This window comes from Filicampus tigris, chromosome 17 (assembly GCF_054856515.1).
Source record: "Filicampus tigris isolate MCC_2025a chromosome 17, RoL_Ftig_1.0, whole genome shotgun sequence".
NCBI classification, from domain to species: Eukaryota; Metazoa; Chordata; class Actinopteri; order Syngnathiformes; family Syngnathidae; genus Filicampus; species Filicampus tigris.
Genome location: NC_141233.1, coordinates 15,688,632 through 15,710,192, shown reverse-complemented (window position 1 = coordinate 15,710,192; position 21,561 = coordinate 15,688,632). Strand labels below are relative to the sequence as shown.

General features: G+C 52.3%; 2 protein-coding genes across 3 annotated transcripts; both read left to right on the top strand.

Moving 5' to 3' along the window:
• Positions 1-19: 19 nt before the first annotated feature.
• Positions 20-6,759, top strand: LOC147133661 (RING finger protein 145-like). Its single transcript, XM_086057344.1, has 12 exons — positions 20-225; positions 1,304-1,527; positions 2,868-2,976; positions 3,060-3,151; positions 3,434-3,669; positions 3,761-3,936; positions 4,010-4,150; positions 4,286-4,468; positions 4,567-4,714; positions 4,906-5,028; positions 5,101-5,334; positions 5,587-6,759. The coding sequence occupies exons 2-12, from the start codon at positions 1,344-1,346 to the stop codon at positions 5,980-5,982; spliced, it is 2,022 nt and encodes a 673-aa protein (XP_085913470.1). The 5' UTR covers positions 20-225; positions 1,304-1,343; the 3' UTR covers positions 5,983-6,759.
• Positions 6,632-21,088, top strand: LOC147133660 (transcription factor COE1-like). Of its 2 annotated transcripts, XM_086057346.1 has the most exons (19): positions 6,632-6,755; positions 6,873-6,963; positions 8,192-8,640; positions 9,024-9,180; positions 9,506-9,569; positions 10,086-10,141; positions 10,708-10,781; positions 12,038-12,106; positions 16,553-16,634; positions 17,702-17,843; positions 18,030-18,163; positions 18,236-18,362; positions 18,569-18,657; positions 19,179-19,244; positions 19,378-19,540; positions 19,625-19,822; positions 19,894-20,097; positions 20,203-20,268; positions 20,428-21,088. In XM_086057346.1, the coding sequence occupies exons 3-18, from the start codon at positions 8,513-8,515 to the stop codon at positions 20,265-20,267; spliced, it is 1,818 nt and encodes a 605-aa protein (XP_085913472.1). In that variant the 5' UTR covers positions 6,632-6,755; positions 6,873-6,963; positions 8,192-8,512; the 3' UTR covers position 20,268; positions 20,428-21,088. The 2 variants fall into 2 exon arrangements, with proteins under 2 accessions (XP_085913472.1, XP_085913471.1); XM_086057345.1 differs by having other exon boundaries at positions 19,378-19,822.
• The last annotated feature ends 473 nt before the right edge of the window (positions 21,089-21,561 follow it).

Below are 21,561 nucleotides of genomic sequence, written 5' to 3'. Positions count from 1 at the left end.
TATTTTCTTAGCCCCCCAAGTGCGCATGCGCATTTGCACACGCCAGGCTCGCGTTGGGCTGCTGGCGGTCTGGCTGGCTGGCTGGCTGCCTATTAGGATGGCGTCTGGGCGACATGCTGGGGACGCTCGACGCGGCTCGGTTTGGGCTTGGCCCGGCTAAAATGCTCCGAGCCCCCGCCGGGAAGCCCCAACGCGCACTCGAAACGCCGACAGCGGCCTGCGCGCGTAAGTTGGACCTTGTCCGCCATTTTGAACATGGCAAGCTACGTGCTAGCCGGTTAAGCTAATCTTAGCTAAAAGAAGCTAAACAAAGCTAAAGTTGCTTTGCCGAAACAGCGACCAAAGCACCACAATAGCTGTTCAGCTTTTAAGTCCCTGCGCGTAAATGTTTTATATTCACGAGTTTCCCGAAGTAGATTTGTGACCTGTGTGTAGGTGACGTCACTTTCTTTGACGAGCTAGCTGGCTAGCTAGCGGCTAGGCTAGCTGGAGTAGTTGGCTCCATGCCTGCTGACGGCTGCTCGGTGCGGACACGGTAGTGTTCGGTGTTGGCGAGTAATCACGATTAATTGACATGATAGCCTTATTGTAAAATTGTGTGGCAACGGGTCGGATGAATTTGTGTTTAGTGTCTTCAAAGAATGCCAGTAAAGCGTCGGAAGCGAAGGAGGCAGACAGGGATACGGAGAGGTTACTCGAGTTCATGTGCTCATCCGCCGTGAAAGCGTCCCCGGCTGCAAACCTGACCTAACTAATTGTGGACAAGTACACGGATTAAGTGATCAAAATACAGTGGACGACTGTGGGGATGTTGCGCAAGCAGCCCAGGCACCGACTATTACGTAACACATCATTTTGTTTTTGGGATGGCAACAGAGCACGCGAGTGATGTTTTGTATTGATTTGATCATCTGTGACGGATGCCACACATAAAAATAACCGTTTTGGTGGTATTGTGTGTGGTGTGCTCTGATAATCTCAACACAAAGCACCACTTACATGAACATTCTGTTGCACACCCAATTTTGACTCAAGTCCTCTGAAGCAGAAGTCTTGAAGCGATTACATGTAGCAGTCCACACACAAAATACTTTCTTCAGAATATGAAGTTTAGTCCTGCTACATAGATTGCAATATTTACTCTCTGTATGTATTCCAATTTTGGGGCAAATGCCCGTCCGTCCATTTCATGAGCATTTGTTGGCATTGCCTTTGCACTGTTTGACTGGACTCCAACATTTTGGGGTGTCCTTCGGCAAGCCTCTCCCAGTAGTCATGTGCCAGCCTTGTCGTTGTGCCGCAGCGCCCCCCGCCATATCGTCCCATCCAAGCGGTGCGCGGCCATGGCGGTGAAGGAGCGCGTGGAGGCGGTGCTGAACGTGGGCCTACGCGTGCCCAGCATCATGCTGCTGGACGTGCTGTACCGCTGGGACGTGGGCTCCTTTTTCCAGAAGATCCAGCGATCTGGCCTGTCCAACAACCCCCTCTTCCAGTACAAGTACCTGGCGCTCTACCTGCACTATGTTGGTCAGTACCACACACACGCCCACACATTCAGCTGGCAAAGCAGTTGATTGCGCAAGATCAGGGCTTTTTCTCTGTTTGTCTCCTCTGATATGCTTTGCTTCCACTAACAACATGGATGCAAACGGAGAGGAGCTGGTTAACAAGAGGGCCCATGGTGACATCTTTGCCATTTGGTTGCTAGCCAGTATAATACCCATCCCACTCCATTGCAGGGTCAGGACTCATCGTTTCACTATTTTGCTATTTTACTATTTTTTGATTTTTTTTTTTTTTTGGGAACATTTTATAATATTTTGTTGTGCCGCCTGTTTATTTTGGGTGTAATTGCACTGTTGGCCACCAGGTGGCGGTGCTCTTGTGTTAGAGACTAGAGGTGAAAGTAGCGTGGAAACAGGACACGTTCCAAGCGCAGCCTCGTTTTTGCTGACGATTTATTGAATGTGAAATCCTCTTCAAGTCCTGCGTCTTATGCCTTCAGAAAGCGACAGCTGTAGGTTCATTTTATGATGTGGGTTATTGATTGATGTTCTCAGACAATATGTGTGTGAGTTTGAGAAAAAGGGGATTTGTTTTCTGTCAAAACAGAAGAGATTGGTACACTGTAGAGCGTTTTTTTGCATTATCCATTGCTCTTGGTCTCTTTCGATATCGTATGTTTTGAAATGTGTTTGGATTATTTTCCAAGTTTGTTTGAGGAACGTTAAAAAAAAACAAGAGCTGTAAAAACATGCCCTGGGAGGATGTCAATAGGACATTTAGCCCATTTTCCAAATTCTCAGCCAACTAGTTAAAAAAAAAAAGAGTAACCAGCGACTTTAAATGCCGCTAAAAACAGATATCATGCACGGAATCATTTTCACATTGTTTTGCGTGTGGCTAAAGTGAGGAGCCCTGGCTTCCATTTTTTTTTTTTTTTTTTTTTCAACGCAAAAGCAGTGATTTATCCACATGTTGGAAACCTTTGACCTGAGGTGTGTGCTTCCAAGATGCAAATCATTGTTTACATTTCTTTACAATTGTGTTTGCAGACATTGTTTCACAAAAAGTGGCGTTTCCCCCCCACCACAGGATGAAGCACTTTTTTTTTTTTTTTTCAACCTGATCTGTAAAGAAGCAAATATTAATTGGCCTTTTGTGCAAGTTGATGCAAGTCACTGCTGGGGGAAACAACTTTGAAAGCTTGTTGGCTATCAGGAGAAGTCAAGGAAAAAAAAAAAAAAACTTGTTTTGATTCATGTCATTATCATCAGCTTCTTTGATACATTGAAGTGGGAAATAACGCATTCCAGTCAGATTTTTCCGCCGTCCTGCTCCATCACGCACGTATGCGTCTGTTCCAGGTTACATCCTGAGCCTGGTGCTGCTCACGCTGCCTCGACAGCACTTGGTCAAGCTTTACCTCTACGTGCTCACCGCCCTGCTGCTCTTCGCCGGCCACCAGGTGTCCAGGTATGCCCGCCCGAGCGCCACTCACACACTTAAGACGGCGCAGGGCGGGGTCTTGAATGCATCTTGTTGTGTGTTGGGCTCAGGGATTACGTGCGCAGTGAGCTGGAGTCAGGCCACGAGGGCGCCGTGTACCTGGAGCCGCTCTCCATGAACCGCTTCACCACGGCGCTCGTAGGTGAGCGCCGGCTGGCCGGCCAGCCAGCATCCTTTGCCGCGGTTCGCTCCGCTTCTCGCCGCGCTATCAATAGAACGCCATCAATACTTCACTTGCGCTTTGCATCTTGTGTCCGTTAGTGCGTGTGCGTGAGAGAGAGACACTGACGTGCTTTTGTAGTGCGTGCATGTCCAGGTCACCATTTTGCAGATGTTGTTTCCAGGCTCTTGAACCTGGTTAAATAAAGGTTCAATAAAACAATACCGTGTGTGTGTGTGTGTGTGTTGCGTGTGCCGTTCCCAGGTCAGCTGGTGGTGTGCACGCTGTGCTCGTGCGTGATGCAGACCAAACGGATCTGGCTGTTCTCGGCCCACCTGCTCCCCCTGGTGGCCCGGCTGTGCTTGGTGCCTCTGGAGACCATCGTGTTCATCAACAAGTTCTCCATGATCTTCACGGGCCTGGAGGTCATCTACTTCCTGGCATCCAACCTGCTGGTGCCGTACAACCTGGCCAAGACGGCCTACCGCGAGCTGGCCCAGGCGAGTGGTGCCGAGCGTGGAACGGACGCGAGCGGCGGGGGCCGCGCGAGGGAGGGCCGGCCTGAGCTTTTCTTGGCTTTTGCGTGTGCAGGTGGTGGAGGTCTACGGGCTTCTGGCTCTGGGCATGTCCCTGTGGAACCAGCTGGTCTTGCCCGTCCTTTTCATGTGCTTCTGGCTGCTGCTCTTCGCTCTGCAGATCTACTCTTACTTCAGCACCCGGGACCAGCCCGCCTCCAGGGAGAGGCTCCTCTTTCTCTTCCTCACTAGGTGCGTGCCGCACCGCGCCGCGCCGCACCCATGGCGGGCCGCGCCGGTGAAACTGTGTGTGCCTCCCGCGCAGCGTGGCCGAGTGCTGCAGTACGCCCTACTCGCTCCTGGGCCTGGTCTTCACCGTCTCCTTCATCGCGCTGGGCGTCCTCACGCTCTGCAAGTTCTACCTGCAGGGCTACCGGGCCTTCATCAATGACAACACCATGCACAGGTGGGCCGCGCGCACATGCGCGCTCACCTTTCGCACATTAGTTGCACACACTCCAGTCAAACACACATCCCGCAAGAAGACACCCCCCCACCCCCCCCCCCCCCACGGTCCGACGTTGGTGTGCGTGCGTGACAGGGGCGTGACAGAGGGCATCACCCTGCTGATTCTGGCCGTGCAGACGGGCCTGATCGAGCTGCAGGTGATCCACCGGGCCTTCCTCCTGTCCATCATCCTCTTCATCGTGGTGGCCTCCATCCTGCAGTCCATGCTGGAGATCGCCGACCCCATCGTGCTGGCGCTGGGGGCCTCCAGGGACAGGTACGTCGGCCCAAACCGCCCGCACGCACGCCCGCCCCTCGGTCGCCGCTTGATCCTCCTCCTCCTCCTCCTCCTCGTTGTCGTTTTTGTCCCGCCAGGAGCTTGTGGAAGCACTTCCGAGCCGTGTCGCTGTGCCTCTTCCTGCTGATCTTCCCGGCATACATGGCCTACATGATCTGTCAGTTCTTCCACATGGACTTCTGGCTCCTCATCATCATCTCGTCGTCCATCCTCACCTCGCTGCAGGTCGGGCGCGCGCGCGTGCGTGCGTGTATGTGACTTGGATGTATTTCTTGAGACGTGTGTGTGTGTGTGTGAGCCTGATGCGTGGTCGTCCCATGTTTTGGATGCGTGCGAGTAGTGTATCTGCGGTTGTGCGCATTTGTGACGACCGTCGAACCGCTGTCCGCTGTGGCTGAGTGTACGTGTGCGTTCAGGTGCTGGGCACTCTCCTCATCTACGTGCTTTTCATGGTGGAGGAGTTCCGCAAAGCTCCACTGGAGAACATGGATGAGGTCATCTACTGCGTCAACGGGACGTACAGGCTGCTGGAGTTCCTGGTACACGCACGCACGCACGCACATGCACGTATTGCAGTGCACGCACGTGTCACAGCGGCGCGTGTCCACCAGGTGGCGGTGTGCGTGGTGTGCTACGGCGTGTCGGAGACGGTGTTCGGCGAGTGGAGCGTGATGAGCGGCACCATCATCCTGGTGCACTCGTACTACAACGTGTGGCTGCGGGCGCAGCTGGGCTGGCAGAGCTTCCTGCTGCGCCGCGACGCCGTCAACAAGATCAAGAGCCTCCCCACCGCCAGCCCGGCGCAGCTGCGGCGATACAACGACATCTGCGCCATCTGCTACCAGGTCACACACACACCCGCCTCGCCCTCGCGTCCAACGTGCAGCGTGGCGTGTTGACGTGTCAACATGGCGGCGTGACGTGTTGTCCAAACCATGACGACATGGCATGTTGGTGTGTAGCACGACATCGGCACGTCGTGTTGTCTGCAAGTTGCATTAAAGACGTGGAATAGACGTGTATGCCGTGTTGCTGACATGTAACATCTGGTCCCGGCCGTACGTGTTCCCGTGTAACGTGTGGACTTGTTCCCCCAGGACCTGAGCACCGCCGTCATCACGCCGTGCAGCCATTTCTTCCACGCGGGCTGTCTGAAGAAGTGGCTGTACGTGCAGGAGACGTGTCCGCTCTGTCACGCTCAACTCAAGAGCCAACCGGCCGCCGACGCGACGCCGGCCAATCATGCGCCTGCGGGACAGGAAGGCGTCGGCGCGGCCGAAGGAGGAGCTCCGTCTTTGTCTCGCGCGGGCCAACAATCCTCCTCTGACATGTTAGGCACTCCCCCCTCGTCTCCGGCTTCCTGTCTGGAAGGAGGTGATGAGGCAGGGGGCGGAGCCTCAGCCCAACCCAGCGTCCTATTGGATGATCCCGGATCATCGCATCCCATCTTGAAGACCTCGGATGACGCAACAGGTGACGCCGGTGACATTTGAACACACGTGTTCCAAACGCTCACGGCGGCCGCCTGGTCTGTTCGCCAAAACTATGTCGAGATTTAGATGAGGCGGACCTCGATAGTTCCTGAAAGCATACCCTGGAAATCTCGTGGTCGTGATCGAGCAGTCGGGAACGAGCGAGCGATTGCACATGCGGCGAGCGTTGGCTAGTTTCCCGATGACGAGCACGAGATTTGGGTCTCAGTTGATGACGATCGCGACAACGATGACTATGACGATGCATGCTCGAGCGTGAACGCCTGCACGTTTCCACGGTGACCAAAGCATCTTCAGCATCTTTCTTCCCCGATGTGCTCCAGACTGGTGACGGCATTTTGTTTTGGCGTGGACACAGCGACCCTTTGCACTGATGTCATTTCGCCAACATGTGACTTGACCTTTTATTCCCTCCCCCCTCCAACTCCGTATGACGCGTCCCCCCCAGCTGGTGTGATCACTCCCCTGTCAGGAGTGGGAGCAGCAGGACGCAGACGGCGCCCGTTACCTTCTCGCAGTGTTTGGGTGGTTCAGAATGAATACATGCGCAAAGAGCAGTGTATGATGAACACCTGCCAGTCAGTTTATCATTTTTTTTTTTTTTTTTAAGAATTGAAATGTTAACTTTGTTTTGCACTCGAATTTGTGAAGGACTCAACTGAGGGCGACATCAGCGCTGACTTCCAATTTCCGCTTTTGATGTTGAAAATGAGAAGATGCGTCAGTTCATTTTAGAGATGACCCCAAAAATAAAAAAAAGCTCATCTGTCAATGTAAGTGGTGTATGTTCATTCCAAAGCATTCATGCTCATTTGCAAATGTGATTTATAAATTTAACTCCAAGAATCAGTCATTTGAGATGAATCAGTGGTTTGTTGCCTTTTGTGCAGCCACTAGAGGGAGCGCGCGAGCCTTCGTGGCACGCTTTGACGAAGCCTTTTTGAAAGCCGTCGACAGCAAGCGTTTGAGCTTCGTCATCACGTGAGTTGAATCAGAATCCGATTGACTTGGCCTGATTGCTTTGCTCGCACTCGTCAAGTGATGCGATGGACATCGCGTGACATCATGATGGACTTGTTCAGGTGACGTTTCATCCGCAAGCTGCAATTTTACTTGTTGGCCGCACGGTGGTACTGCAGGCTCAGCTATACGTCAAGAATTTCTCCCAAATTCTCTTGGCTGGCTCCTTGTTTTTGTTTTTTTTGTTTTCTCCCCCCTTTATAGTTTATCCAGCATATGCATGGTACTTGATTAGGCACACAATGAAATCAAATCAAACGATATGCCTTGACAATAATGAACAAAAAACGAGGCTTGTCAACCTCAAGTTATTCATGTAACAATGTTACATGCTGAATCCCACCGACTGACATTTTTAATATTTGGAGCCTCATACTTATTAAACTGAAATGGGGTTTTTTTAATCAGATAGCTAGTGTCCCTAATGAAGTGTTCAGCGTGCGTAAAGGTGCAAGCAACGAAAAACAAAGATGTCGCTTCAATGGCACGCATTGGACCTGTCAATCACATTGTTGGCAGAGCAGTCCATCTTGTGACGGCATGCTTGGTTTGGTGTTTTGTTTTCTGGGTTACTTGTGGCCAGCTGTCATGTTTGGCTCTTTGCGTCTGGGTGGGGTCTTAAGTGGACCACCGAGGGGTGGCCTCCAAAACGCAACATTGACCACAGCAGTGGTTTTTCTTCTTAAAATTGTATTTGCTATTGTCGCAAGCCACTGTAAAATTAGCTACAGTTTGCACATCAACACTGTGCGAGGCTACACGAAAATTAAAACTTAATTTCAATAATGATTGAATTAAAAGGGATTACACACAAAAGTTAAACGGAAGTTGTCACTTTTTGAACTTCAGAGGTAAACACTACTGAACTGTAGTTTTTTTACTGTGGGAATTCATGTATTGACCAATGCATTTATTTTGTGGGGGGCCAATTCCATTTTTTTGTGAACAATTAACGCTTATTGGCGGTTTATCCCGCTCATTGAAGATTTGGGGAGGATTCAAATGTATTTGATTTATTTGCGTTTATAATGGGCGTCAGGCCTATGCCGATTCCCCCCCCCAAAAAATCTGATGGGGTTATGAAGAAGGGGGCGTGGCCACATGTCCTGGCCACGCCCCCATTTCCACTCCGGGGGACCTCCTCTCTCACCCAACGTGAAGCATCCTCTCTTCATTCTCCTCGCAACAGAAGCTTCAGCGGAACCTACAGGAACTCTTCATCATCATCATCTTCTTCTTCTTGCTCTTCATCTTCTTGTTCTTCTTCTTGTCCTCCTCCTCCTCCTCAAGAGGAGGAAGCCAGTCGTTATGAAAAGGACGATGAGGCCGTGATTCCTTTGGGGCCCCCTTTTGCTACATGAGGAGGCTTTGGAAGAGCGCCCCCCACCCCTCGGTTGGGAGCCGTTAGCGCGGAGGGGCGCCCCAATTAGTGGCCGGCGGGCCCGGCCGGCCGGCTCGGGTCCGAGGCGTGGCGAGGCAAGCCGAGCCGCCGCCGGAGGTGCATGCGCTCATGTTTGCCAGCAGCCTGAAGGAGGAGCCGCCGCTGGGGGGCATGAACGCCGTCCGGAGCTGGATGCTGGGGGGGCCGCAGGGGGGCGGCGGCGGCGGCGTGCTGGATGCCAACACCGCCGCGCAGAGGTCAGCATCCTCCACTCAGCTCACGTCACGTCATCCGCACGCTTATCTTTCACGTGCACAGCCTCATTTGGGGCGGGGGGCGGTTCTGTCATCATTGACGTCCTCAAGCAAACGGGACATTTGAAGCTAAAATCAAACGTTGCTCCGATTGTACACTTTCAGAAACAGAAAGGCGTTCTTGTCGTTGTTTGGTTCCGAAACTTTGTGTCCTGGAACACAAAAGAACAAGTTGGGTCGAGTCGTCCCGTCCGGTCCCGTCCCGGTCCCGCTCCCGCTCCCGCATGCATTGTGAGACTTGCGTGCAACGTTGAGTGACGAAATGTTTTTTTTGTTTTTGTTTTTTTCTTTGTTTCTTTTGCTGGTGTCCGGGCGGGCGTCCGCAGCGGGGTGGCGGTGGGCCGGGCGCACTTCGAGAAGCAACCGCCCTCCAACCTCCGCAAGTCCAACTTCTTCCACTTCGTCGTGGCGCTCTACGACCGCCAAGGGCAGCCCGTGGAAGTGGAGAGGACCAACTTCGTCGACTTCATCGAGAAGGACAAGGTAGACTTTTCCTTCCTTTTATTCGTTGCATCGATGCGCGTGGAGTAAATGTTGAGCTGGCCATTCCCTGGAAGACCTTTCGTGCAGGTCATCATTCAAGAAATTGCGCTTGTGCAAGAAAATTGCCATTTTCACGTGTGCGCTTGAGCTTTCGAGTTACAGTAAACCCCCGCTATATCGCAGTTCACTGAGTTGACACTTTGGTTTTATGTTCGCCATCCGTTGCTCACGTTTCCAAAAAAAGAAACAAGATTTTGATTGTTCTCGTTTTGTGTGTGTGTGTGTGTGTGTGTGTGTGTGTGCGCGCGCGCGCGTGCTTGTGCAGGAGAGCGCAGGCGAGAAAACCAATAACGGCATCCACTACAGGCTGCAGCTGCTCTACACCAGCGGTCAGTCACTCGCTCCTCCGCTCCAGCGTGTGCGTGTGCGCGCGTGTGCGTGTGTACGCGCGCGCTTCCAACCCAATTTAGTCCGAAAAACAAAACAACTTTCAACCTGCATGGAGGAAAAGGAGTACAACCCCAAAAAGGTAAAGGCTGTTTAGTGTGCACGTGACGTCACGAATGCTCCACGCTGCGAGGATGTTTTTGGGCTCAATTGGTGAAGTCCAAAGTTGAGTGACAGCAGACGACTTTGGTTAGTCAGCAGCTTGACATTTTAACGTCAGAAGCGTCACGGTATGATGTGATTCGACGTGATAACTTTCACATTTTGGACACGTTCACGTTTGAACGCAATTACGTTGTCATGTGACAAGTTTCACATTATAACGCCAAAGGTGGAGTTCATCTTGTTAAAACGTGATATGGATTTTTTTTTTTTTTGGGGTGTTTGCAGCAAGTGGCTTTCGTGGAAAAGTGAGTGATGTGAAGGAAAAACCTTGTGTGTGTTTTGTTCCCGTGCAGGCATCAGGACGGAGCAAGACTTTTACGTCAGACTCATCGACTCCGCCAGCAAACAGGTGAGCATACGTCATTGCAATTAAAGATGAAAAAATTACCTTGCAACTGTCCAGAGGAAAAAATACCATTCATATGACATAAATATAGGTGCATACAATTGTGTAAAAAAACAAAACAAAAAACGCAGGTCAACAGGTGAGTATAGCGCTCTGTATAAGGCGCACGAGTGACTGAAAGAATAGAACTTGTCAATCTACTGAAGAATCGCAAGGTTGTGTTTTTGTCAGCCGATGAAAGCAGCTCCATGTGCCCCGCTTGAAATGCCGGAATGGAGAAAGTCATCATAGCGCGCAAATTGAGTTGGCAACTCAAGGCGCAAAAGTTGTTCGCATGCACACGTGGCGTTGGACACGACTGACATGGCTGCAGTTCACCTGGACAAAAGCTGCAGGCGGCCGTCAATGCGTGGCATTGACTTGCTGGTAGTAGAACGGCCACAAGAGGGCGCCGGCGGCTGGGATCGGCAGCCTTGCGCCATCACCTGACACCTTGCAAACATGGCCCGTGAATATGTGTGCGCGTGCACGTTTGAGCTTGACAGGTGCCCGTTTGTCGTCTCTCGCAGCCCATCGTGTACGAGGGACAAGACAAGAACCCCGAGATGTGTCGAGTGCTGCTCACGCACGAGATCATGTGCAGGTCAGAAACACACAACACACACACACATACAGTCCAGGGGCGGAGCCATGGGTGGGCACAGATTGACAGACTGTCCACCCAATGAGATTCATGAAAATATATCAACTTTGACATTTTTAATAAATTATGAAATTGTGTTTTTTATTTGATTGAATATTAAGACTAGCATAATTGTGGTTGTCGACGGAAGAGTTGAACTTTGTATTATTCGGTTTGTCATTTTATTTGAATATACGATGTGTTGGGGCAGGAGAGGATTGTGCGAAGTGAGAGAAATTTTCCAGGCCCACCCAATCGCCACATTCTGGCTCCGCCCCTGACACACACAGAGGAGGAGCAAAGCCATTTGTTTGTATTGCATTATCTCGTGATGAATTGTTGACTGCAACAAAACTTTAGTTGAATACTTTCACAGAAGCGACTATGCAATAGTGTGTCATTTGTCAAAGTGAAACCTCCTGTTGTGTCTTGGCTAAAACAAAAAAAAAAAATTGGACCTTCATCCTGTAACGTTTCGGGTGAGTGCGGTGAAGAGGAAAAGACGAGGCAGAAATGTACGGGCAAATTACAATTTTTGTAAGATTAAAAAAAAAAAAAAGCCCGGCAGCAGGTCCGCTAAATCATACATGACAAAGCAGATTCGTCCGCCCTTCACCTTGCGTCACAAAAATGGTTGACCAGCAAAAACAGACGTCCACCTCCTTCGAAGTCTGGCTACCAACTGGCGGGAAGTCAGGACGGCAAGCTAAACATAGTCGCCAGCCTATGACATCACTAGTTTGCGACACCTAACTAAAGGCCCCAGGCCAGTACATTTGTTACAATCCGCAACTGCAACGCACACGCAGAGTTGAGCTCTTTATCTTAGCAACATGATGTAAATGTTGTGCACGCGTAGAAGAGACAAAAACATTGTCGAAACGGCAAAATAAAAATGTTCAACCACAGCGCGAAATAACAAAAGTCGGCTAGCTTGTTGCTAACACGCAACGCGGCGCACGTGTCGTCGATGGGCTCACGCCACTTAGCGTCAACTCGGCGGTGGTTGGCAAGCTTCGCACAAGTGCGCCTCAACACTTGCATCCGCTTTGTCTGTCTGTCAGCTGATGAAAGTGCGCGCGTGCGCCGGCACTGTCAGGAGAAAGCGTCTCCGACGCCACTTTGACATCTATTTCTGTCTGCGAGCACCTTCGCTCCAGCGCGGAGCTTTCATGTACAACGCGATGCGCACCCACAGCTGTTTTGTCTCTTTGCAGTCGCTGCTGCGACAAGAAGAGCTGCGGCAATCGCAACGAGACGCCGTCAGACCCCGTCATCATCGACAGGTACAGTGCGCGCGCGCGCGCGCGCGAGGTCTACATCTCTCACATGCGCGCGCACACAGGCTCTGACATGTGTTGGCTTGTTAAGACTGAAAACGATTCCTACGTGTGATGTCACCACCAACACACTCAAGACATAAGACACACACATACTAGTCAAACACGCACACACGCCCTCTTCCCGCCCCTCCATCACTCCAGTAAAATGGGTCAACAGTAAAAAAAAAAAAGTAAAAAATGTGACAGCCAAGAAGTGAAACGAGAATCCCAGACGTTTGTCAGCGTGTGTTTGTGTGTGTGTGTTTGTGTGTATTCCACACACTTTCCCTCCCAACAAGCAACTGGTCCCTTCCTCCCTTTGATCGCCTCATCCTCATCCTCCTCTTCCTCTCGCCGCGTGAACGAGAGAAACGGATCATTTGTTGGGCTTGAAGTTGAAGACAACAACAAAAAGGAACAAACTGCGCGCGCGGGTAGCAGAGAGCATGATGGGAGATGTCAGGGAACGTGGCAGGGATGGAATGTCAAGGTTACCGTGGATACCGTGGGAGACTTCCTGTCGGTGGCCGTTCACAGACTCGCGCTGCAACATCTGCAAGTCCACAAGTGCAACATGTGGACGCACGCACACACACACACACACACCCACCACCCATCATCTCTCTCACCATTTGTAAACACACACACACGCTAGTGAGACCCATCCACACGCGCACACACACACACAGCCCGCGCGTGAGAGTCTTTCGCAGTCAAGCAGGCGTGTGATAGGATATCGTTGCATCTCGTTAACCTTCGATGAACCCCAAGACAGACGGATTAAGTGGGCCACACACACGCGTACGTGCGCGCACACTCGTTCGTTGCAAAGAGCTGTCACTCAAACGTTCTCACACGCACACAAGAAGTGAGAGTGGAACTTTGCCTGTGACGTCATCGCAAAAGCTCGAAAAAGACATGAGGGAAAGTGCGTGCGTGCGTGCGTGCGTGTTGGAGTTGCTCAACGTGCTGCTGAAACGCGCTGAGCTCATCAGTGATGTCACTGTCGGCGCGCGCGTGCCCGCGCGCGAGCGCATTTGTCCATCCTGGAGTGTGTGTGGGTGTGTAGACCTGCGGACCAGGGGCGGAGCCAAGCGGTGGCTAATGGGTGGGCCCGGAAAAATCAGGGTGGGCCTAAATATTTCTCTTGACTGAGCGCAAGCCTCCCGCGCCGACACGCCGTTTATTCAAATGAGATGACAAACCGAATATGAAGTTCAGATCGTCCTTCGACAACCACAATTATGCCATTCTTAAGATTCAATCAAATAAAAGATAACAGGAAACCCAGCAGAGAGATGACGACACACGCGCTACCGTACTCGTTTCTCACACGCGAAAAGGAGGAAGAGGAGGAGGAGGAGGAAGATTTGTAGGGAGCAAACGGCAAGGTGTGCAGGGAGGACGAGGAGATTTGCTTTGTTTCCCAGGATAAAACTTCCGTGCGGGAAGTCTTGTCACTCAAAGGCAGCGGGATGGGGGGAGGCGGGGGTGGGGTGGGGTGGGGGGGGCGGGCGGGGGCTGTCAATCATTTGGAAGAGGAAGACGAGGAGGAGCAGGAGGAGAGAGTCTTCCTTCTAAACGATCTCTTCATCTTTGCTGCCTTTGTCTTCCTCTCACACACACACACACACACACACGCACACCCCCCCCCCCCCCACACACACACCTTTCTTTCTGTCACCCTACTTACCAAAATATCTCTGACGACCTCACGCACACACACAGCAAAGGGCTGTTGGATTGGGAGTTTGTTGAGGGCAATTTGCTTGGCGTGCAGCATGAGATGTGTTTTCTTTCCCACCTGCTTCACTTTTCCATCCCGCACGCACACACACATAAACGCACACACGCGCTGGTTCATTGACTCAGGCGTGTGCGTGCACGCGTGATTCAAAAGCGAAACGTGTTGCCACAAACACACTGATGGAAATGCGACGCCGTCTCCCTTTTACCCAAAAGTCTTAAAGAGCGCGCGTGTGCGTGCCCCTCCAGAAACGTTTTTTTTTTTTGTTTTTTTTTTTTTAGTGCCTATGTTAAGCAGAAATGGTGGTCCTCGCTTTGTAGGCCTTTTCACTCGGTCCTCACTATGCAACATCTACAGGAATGTGTGTGTGCGTTAGTTAACCCCTACTATGGCAGCATATTTGGGCTTCCTATTTAGACAGGAAGTGGATCACCGTTTGATTCCTGAATGCCATCATATTGCTTACACACGCACACACGAGCAATCTCCGTGGGACAGGAAATTCACACACTTCCGACACGTGTTCTTTTCAGTAAAACATAATTGTATGATCACAATCAATATTTAAGCATTCATGATCAATCAAACTTGTTGACGCAACACAACCCTCTCGCGCACACACATTTTATGGTCGCGTCTCCGTCATGGACGTGCTGGAGGTTGTCAAGCTGCATTTTAATGGGTGATTATCTTTTGTCGCGCGCACACACACACACACACGGGGTGTGCGTGCGTGCGTGCGTGCGCGCATGTGAGACACAAGGATGGTGGCTTGACATGTGCTCTCATTTAGCAGCCGCGCAAAGGTCAAGTCGCCTCAATGGGAAGCGCCCTGTCAGCACACTTTAATCCCGGCACCGCAAACCCCGCCCACCCCGCCGACCCCGCCCCCACCCCGTTGCCATTGTGAAGCAACCCGACTGCAATGGCGGCAGTCAAACATGGCCGACTTCAAATCACCATTCTGCAACCGTTTGAGTCTTTGGGCCCGTTTTCGGCGGTCGGCGCAAGTCTGGCGCAAAGCTGACGGTGTGCGCGGTGGCAGTTTTTTTGTTCTTGGGGTGTTTTGCTGCACCCGCGCAGGTAGAAGGTGGCGCGTGCGCCGTCGTGGGAGGGAACGCGGCCCGACTTGTTTGCCCGTCATTCCCTTGAAACGCAGCGCAGAGGGAGAGCGGCGACGTGTGGACGGGGGCTGGTCTGACGGTGTCGCAAAGGTCAAGATGGATCTTATCGCTGGAACACGACGTGGTGTTGGGGGTCATTGGCGGGGGCTGCACCCCCCCCCCAACCCCCCCACACACAGTCATGAGGCTTTTATAATTGCCTGCTTTAATTGGAGGCCTCTTAACGAATACACGCCGCACACCCGCAGCGTGTGTGTGCGCTTCATGCTTGAGGCTAGATGGGGTCAATTGGGGGCGGGATAGGTTGGGGGGGGGACATTTGAAAGGAAGAAAACTGCCAGCCAATGAGAGCATGAAAGAGGAAGACAAATGTATTTATTTGTGCGTGTACTATATGAAGCGTAAACAGTATACACATTATATACAAATACTATCACAAGAAGTAAATAAAATCCTGAGTTCAGTTTTTGAATGTAGTCTCTCAAGTAAATGCATACATTTTGACAGCCCTTAAATATGGATGTATACTGTATATACATATATATCAGGGATGTCACTATCCAAATGTCCACGATACGGTAACTATCACGATGTTGTGGAGAGTGAAAAATGAAATGAAGGAATGAAAAAAATGTTTCAAGACATCATTTTCTAGATGAATTTAAGCAAGTCGGTTTTCGATTAATCGGATTAAAAATGGATTCATCGGGGCGAATCAATTTCAAATCGACTTCCGATTAATTGTTACATCCCTATTGTAATCATGAAATGAAATGAATGAATGAAAATCCGTTTCACCACTTTATTTTCTAGATGAATTTAAGCAAGTCGGTTTTCGATTAATCGGATTAAAAATGGATTCATCGGGGCGAATCAATTTCAAATCGACTTCCGATTAATTGTTACATCCCTATTGTAATCATGAAATGAATGAATGAAAATCCGTTTCACCACATCATTTTCTAGATGAATTTAAGATAGCCGATTTTCGATTAATCGGATTAAAAATGGATGAATTGGGGCGAATTGATTTCAAATCGATTTCCGATTCATCGTGACATTAATCGTGTAATCATCAAATCAACATACACAGCTATTTTATTTTTGACCTCATCCCGCAAAGTCTGCGCGTGGAAAAAGACATTCTGCCGTCTGGCGCGGCGGCGAAAACGCTTGCATTTCACCGTATTCCGCTTTGAGCGCGGTGGCGACGACTCGACAGCGGGAGGTCGCGGGGGGTCAGCGCGGCTGTCCCGCGCCGTGATAGGCTGTCACCCGGGGGTGAGAGGTCAACTAATTAGCCATGCCCAATCCCGCCGCCCCGTGTTCCGAGCCGGCCCAAGCTCGTTAACGCGCGCTTTTACACGAGGACCTGCCACGCCGCTCTCTGACGCACCGCCGCACACGCACGCAGACACACACACACACACACACACACACACACGCCTCCGCTTTGTTCTCCCCGCCTCACATTTGGCCACGCCGCTTGATTTATTGACCAATGGTTGTCTTTTGTCACCTTGTGCTGCGTGTGGACAGGTTCTTCCTCAAGTTTTTCCTCAAGTGCAACCAGAACTGCCTGAAAAACGCCGGAAACCCGCGAGACATGAGGAGGTTCCAGGTATGTGTGTGTGTGCGTGCGTGTGCGCGCGCGTGTGTCTAATTGTGCGGCTATTGTAGTGGAACCACAGGAGACAGCTCTGTTTCTCTGGGAGATAATTAAGGGCCGGACCCTTCACTGGAGCTACGGCACACCACCGCAAAACACACTCACACAGTGTGTGTGCGTGTGTGTGTGTGTGTGTGTGAGATGTCAGACTTGGCGCAAGGCATAAGCGAAGCAAGCACCTGCTTAGTGCGCCACGACTACTTTTCTTATTATTATCATTTCGACGACTTTCTCCTTTATTAGTTCGGAGGAAGAATGTGGCAACCCAAAAAAAAGTGCCCGGAAAGCAATAACAACAACAACAAGCGGCTTGTAAATTTGACATCGCACAGAAAAAGTCGCAAAAAAAAAAAAAAGAACCTTGAAGACTCCAAGCTCTGTTAGTGTTTGGTTTTTTTTCGAGGGAAAACCCGAGAGATCAAAAGGCCGACAAAATGGCAGCACCCGCAGGGGTGCTTTCTTTATCCTCTGCGAAGAACGACGACAATGCCGAGCTGTGACGTCGCCACGGATTGGAGCGCCGCACAATGCTGCAAAACGTGCGCCGTGGCGCCGGCGCTCATTTTTTTTTTTGACGACGATACATTTCCAACGTGCGTCGCGGCATCGTTACCGTCTGCAGAAAAGGACTCGTTGCGCGGCTTCCAATCGTCGACTGAAAGTCTTCTTTGTTCGGGTCTTCGCGGCGGATGTCTACCGCCCCCCGGTGGCCAAGTGGCGCACAGCAGGAGCCGCAATCAATTGATAGTGACCAACCAAATGTTCCTGGCGCTGAATGACGTCACCGGCGCCTGTTTTGAGGAAGTCTGTCTTCAAACGGGGACCATTTGGACAATTTCAAGTTCAACAAAGTCTCCAAACGATCAATCGAGTCAACGATATCGTCCAGCGTAGTGTTGTACGGATGTGTACGGCGGAGTTGTCATGGCAACGATTGGGATGGCCACGTTTTGCAAACGGACTTGCCGGTGCTTCGCTCGCTTTGACCGGCGCGCTCTGGCCCTTTTTTTTTTCGGCAGGTGGCGGTGTCCACTACGGTGAGCGTGGACGCTCACGTGCTTTCCGTGTCCGACAACATGTTCGTCCACAACAACTCCAAACATGGCCGCCGCGCTCGCAGGACGGACCCGCCGGACGCCACGTCGCCCTACCTCGACCGCGGTAACGCACTACGCCGCGCTCGCTCCGAGTGTGGTGTCAGCAGCATGAGCAGCAGATGGTTGACGGTTTAATCCTATCGGGCGATTCCTGGCCCTCCATCTGGCGGATCACGCACGCACCTCCAAACACTTTTGGAAAAAAAAAAAAAAAAAAAAAGAAAAAAAAAAATCTGCGTCTGTTGCGTAGGAGGCTCGCCGTGCATCAAAGCCATCAGCCCCGGCGAGGGTTGGACCACAGGGGGCGCTACGGTCATCGTCATCGGCGAAAACTTCTTTGACGGGCTGCAGGTCCTCTTCGGCTCGTCGATGGTGTGGAGCGAGGTGGGCGGCGCCCTTCGCCGTCCTCACCCTCGGCCCGCTTTGCGCTCATGGCGGCCTTTGTTTCGCTCGCAGCTGATCACGCCGCACGCCATCCGCGTGCAGACGCCGGCGCGCCACATCCCCGGCGTGGTGGAGGTCACGCTCTCCTACCGCTCCAAGCAGTTGTGCAAGGGCGCGGCGGGACGCTTCGTCTACACGGGTAGGCGCCCGTCCGTCGGCCTGCCGTCGGTTTGTAGGTGCTGCCGCTTGCGCGTGTGTTCAAGTGGCACGTTGAAAGTACCTTCGCGTTAGCTTAGCTTTGCCGCTTCACATTTTCGCTTCGCGTCGTGGCAACCGCGTCTCGTGGCGGAACATTCGGACCGTGCCCTCTCTAATTGCCGTTTGTTTTGGCGCGGCTGCGCGAAGCCCTCAACGAGCCCACCATCGATTACGGCTTCCAAAGACTACAGAAGGTCATCCCTCGTCACCCCGGAGACCCTGAGAAGCTGCCAAAGGTGAACACGCACGCACGCACGCACGCACGCACGCACGCACACACACACATGCGCGCGTGCGTGTGGGCGGGGCAGTGGGCTGTGTGAGAGGATTAGCCGCAAAACAGACGATTGAGGAATTGCTCAATGAATATTTTGGTGTGTGCGCGCGGGCGCGCGTGTTGACTGTGCACTCACACTCGCACGCACAGACACGGCCACACCCATGCACACATGGCCTGCCCCTCCCCCGGCCATCTGACGTGACTTGAATAAAAACTTTAAAGGGAAATTTAAAGACTTTAAATTAGAAAATGGAATATTTCTTTTTTTGAAAAATTTTTTTACCCCCAAGATTTTTGGGCAGTGGAATAAAAAGGTTTTTTTTGCTTGTTTTTGAGGCGAGGGAATTGTGAGAAAAAACATAATACTGAATATAAAATATACTTTTATTGAGGGATTACTGACGCAACAGGAAGGAGAAGAAATTGAAAAAGCATCAACTTCCTGTCCCTGCCCGTCCCCCCCCTTTCCCCCCCCAGGAGGTGATCCTGAAGCGAGCGGCCGACCTGGTGGAGGCGCTCTACGCCCTGCCGCACAGCAACCAGGTCAGACCACGTCACGCTTGCGTCACGCCACCTCGTCTGGCACGCGTGCTGAGCTCACGTCGCGCCTTTTGACCTCGCCTTGTGTGCCGTCGTGATGTGTGTGCGCGCGCACGCGCGTGTGTGTTTGGCGCAGGAAGCGATGGCGAAGCGAGCGGCGAACATCGCGGAAGCTCTGTACGGCGTTCCGCGAGGCCACGCCCAGCTGCCTGGCCCCGCCCCCTCCGGCGCGATGGACGCCGGCTCGTTCGCGGGGCAGCTGTCCGTCCACGCGTCGGAGCCGCCGCAGACCAATCAGAGTGCGTGGCTTGGCCAAATCCCGCCCTGCGAGGCCCCGCCCACCCCCTCCCCGACCGCGGCTAACGCCGGTGCGCCCCCCGCAGGCTTTGTTCGCAGCGGCGGTCACGGCCCGTCTCCTCACGGTTACGCGTCGGCCGGCTCCACGCCGCGGCACGCCGGCTACTCGCGCACGCCGCCGCCGCACGCCGCCGTCGGCGCGTACGCCAACAACGCCGCCATCAGCAACCTGGGAGCGTCGCCGACCTTCATCAACTCGTCGGCCGCCGACTCGCCTTACGCCGGTCAGTGCGACGCGCGCGCGCGCGCGTTTTCTGCCCATGACGTTTTCCACAAATGCTCATTTTGTTTGCAGTGGTCCCTTCCAGCCCCGCCATGTCGTCGTCGGCAACGTCTTTGCCCGCCAGCTGCTCGGCGGCGGCGGCGGCGGCGGGCGCCTTCTCCTTCTCGCCCGCCACCTTGGTGTCGGCCGCCGTCAAGCAGAAGTCGGCGTTCGCCCCGGTCGTCAGGCCTTCGCCGCCCCCGCCGCCATCTTGTAGCGACGCCGGCGGCCTGCAAGGTGGTGCAATGACGCCACCCGACCACCAGGACGTCATCACCTGTTTCTGCTTTTTCGCATCCTAACCTTTCCTCTGCGTGTGTGTGCGTGCGTGCGTGCGTGCAGACGGCAACTTTTCAGAACCTGTCAAGTTCTCGTCGGGCGCTCTTCAAGGGCTGGCTTTCAGTTGAAGTAGGTCCCGCCTTCTCTCGCGACCTCACTTCCTGTTGCTTGTCAATCACCTCCCGGCCCCGCCCATCCTCGTTTTCGTCATTTGTTTGCGTCAACCTCAAACTTGCCTTCTTCTTCTTCTTCTTCTTCTTCTTCTTCTTGCTTGCTTGCTTGCGGCAGCCGTCCCAGGGCTGATGTCGTGCCAATGTTCGCACGCCTGCAGGTGCGTGCGCTCGACCCAGGCGGCGGCCTTCCCGCCTCCCCGATCCGAAAGAAGCTCCTCAGCTCTTGGGCATCGGGCGTCCAGACAGGAAGTGGCCTTTATTTTGGCGGGACTCCTCTTCCACTTGACTTTAATCATCTTTCAAGTGATTTCTTCTTCCGGCTCGGCAGCGTCCAATCGGGTGTCACTTCGTGATTGGGCCCGCGGGAATCAGCCAATCACAAGCGAGATTGAGGCCGTCGCCGTTCCTCGGCCCATTGCGCCGAAGGCTTCCCGTAATCTTTTCTCGATTGGACCGTCGCGTCTTCACGAGTGGCTAATTGTCGGAATGTCTGTTTTGTTTTTTTTTTGTCTTCCTTCAATTGAATTTTGGGTGCCTCGGTGCTGCCGTGTCATGTCAGCAACATGCGCCGTTTCATGTGTCAACTGATCTGTCAACTTGCATGAAAGCAGACAATTTATTTGCCTTTCTCTTGCTTCGTGAAGTGCACAGAGAAAACAAACAACAGACTTTCAAGAAAAAAAAAACTTTTTTTTACCCGTTTTTTCACTTTGGAGTGTAAAAAAAAACCCAAAAACTTTTGTGACATTGAATTAAATGTTCTTGTGTGTCACCGGCTCGCTCGTCGTGACGTCATTCCGCGGAGGACAATTCGACACTGCCTAATTTGGTCTTGTTTAGTCGACCTTGGATACAATTTGTTCTTCTTTTCCATTTTTTTGTCCTTTATTTTTTCACTTTGCTTCCCAGTTTGGTCGCTACTCGATTTAACAGACACTTGATTAGGTACACTGCCAAATGGCACCCAGTGGTAAAATTGCGCATTTTTGATGCTACGAATGCCGGCGTTTGATTGCCACCGAGAGAAATGCGTGAGCGTGCGTGCGCGTGTGCGCGTGTGAGGACTCACGAGTGAAGGCATCCATTAGCTAATGGATGTCAGCTCTCTATTCTTTCCCGCTGTCATCCGCCATCAGTTTGTCACGCTGACAACGTTGCCGCTGCACTTAACCTCGTGGCGCGCACGCACGCGCGCACGCGCGCACGCGCAGAGTTTGGGAGACGTGCTTGGAGGGGGCGGGGGGCAGTC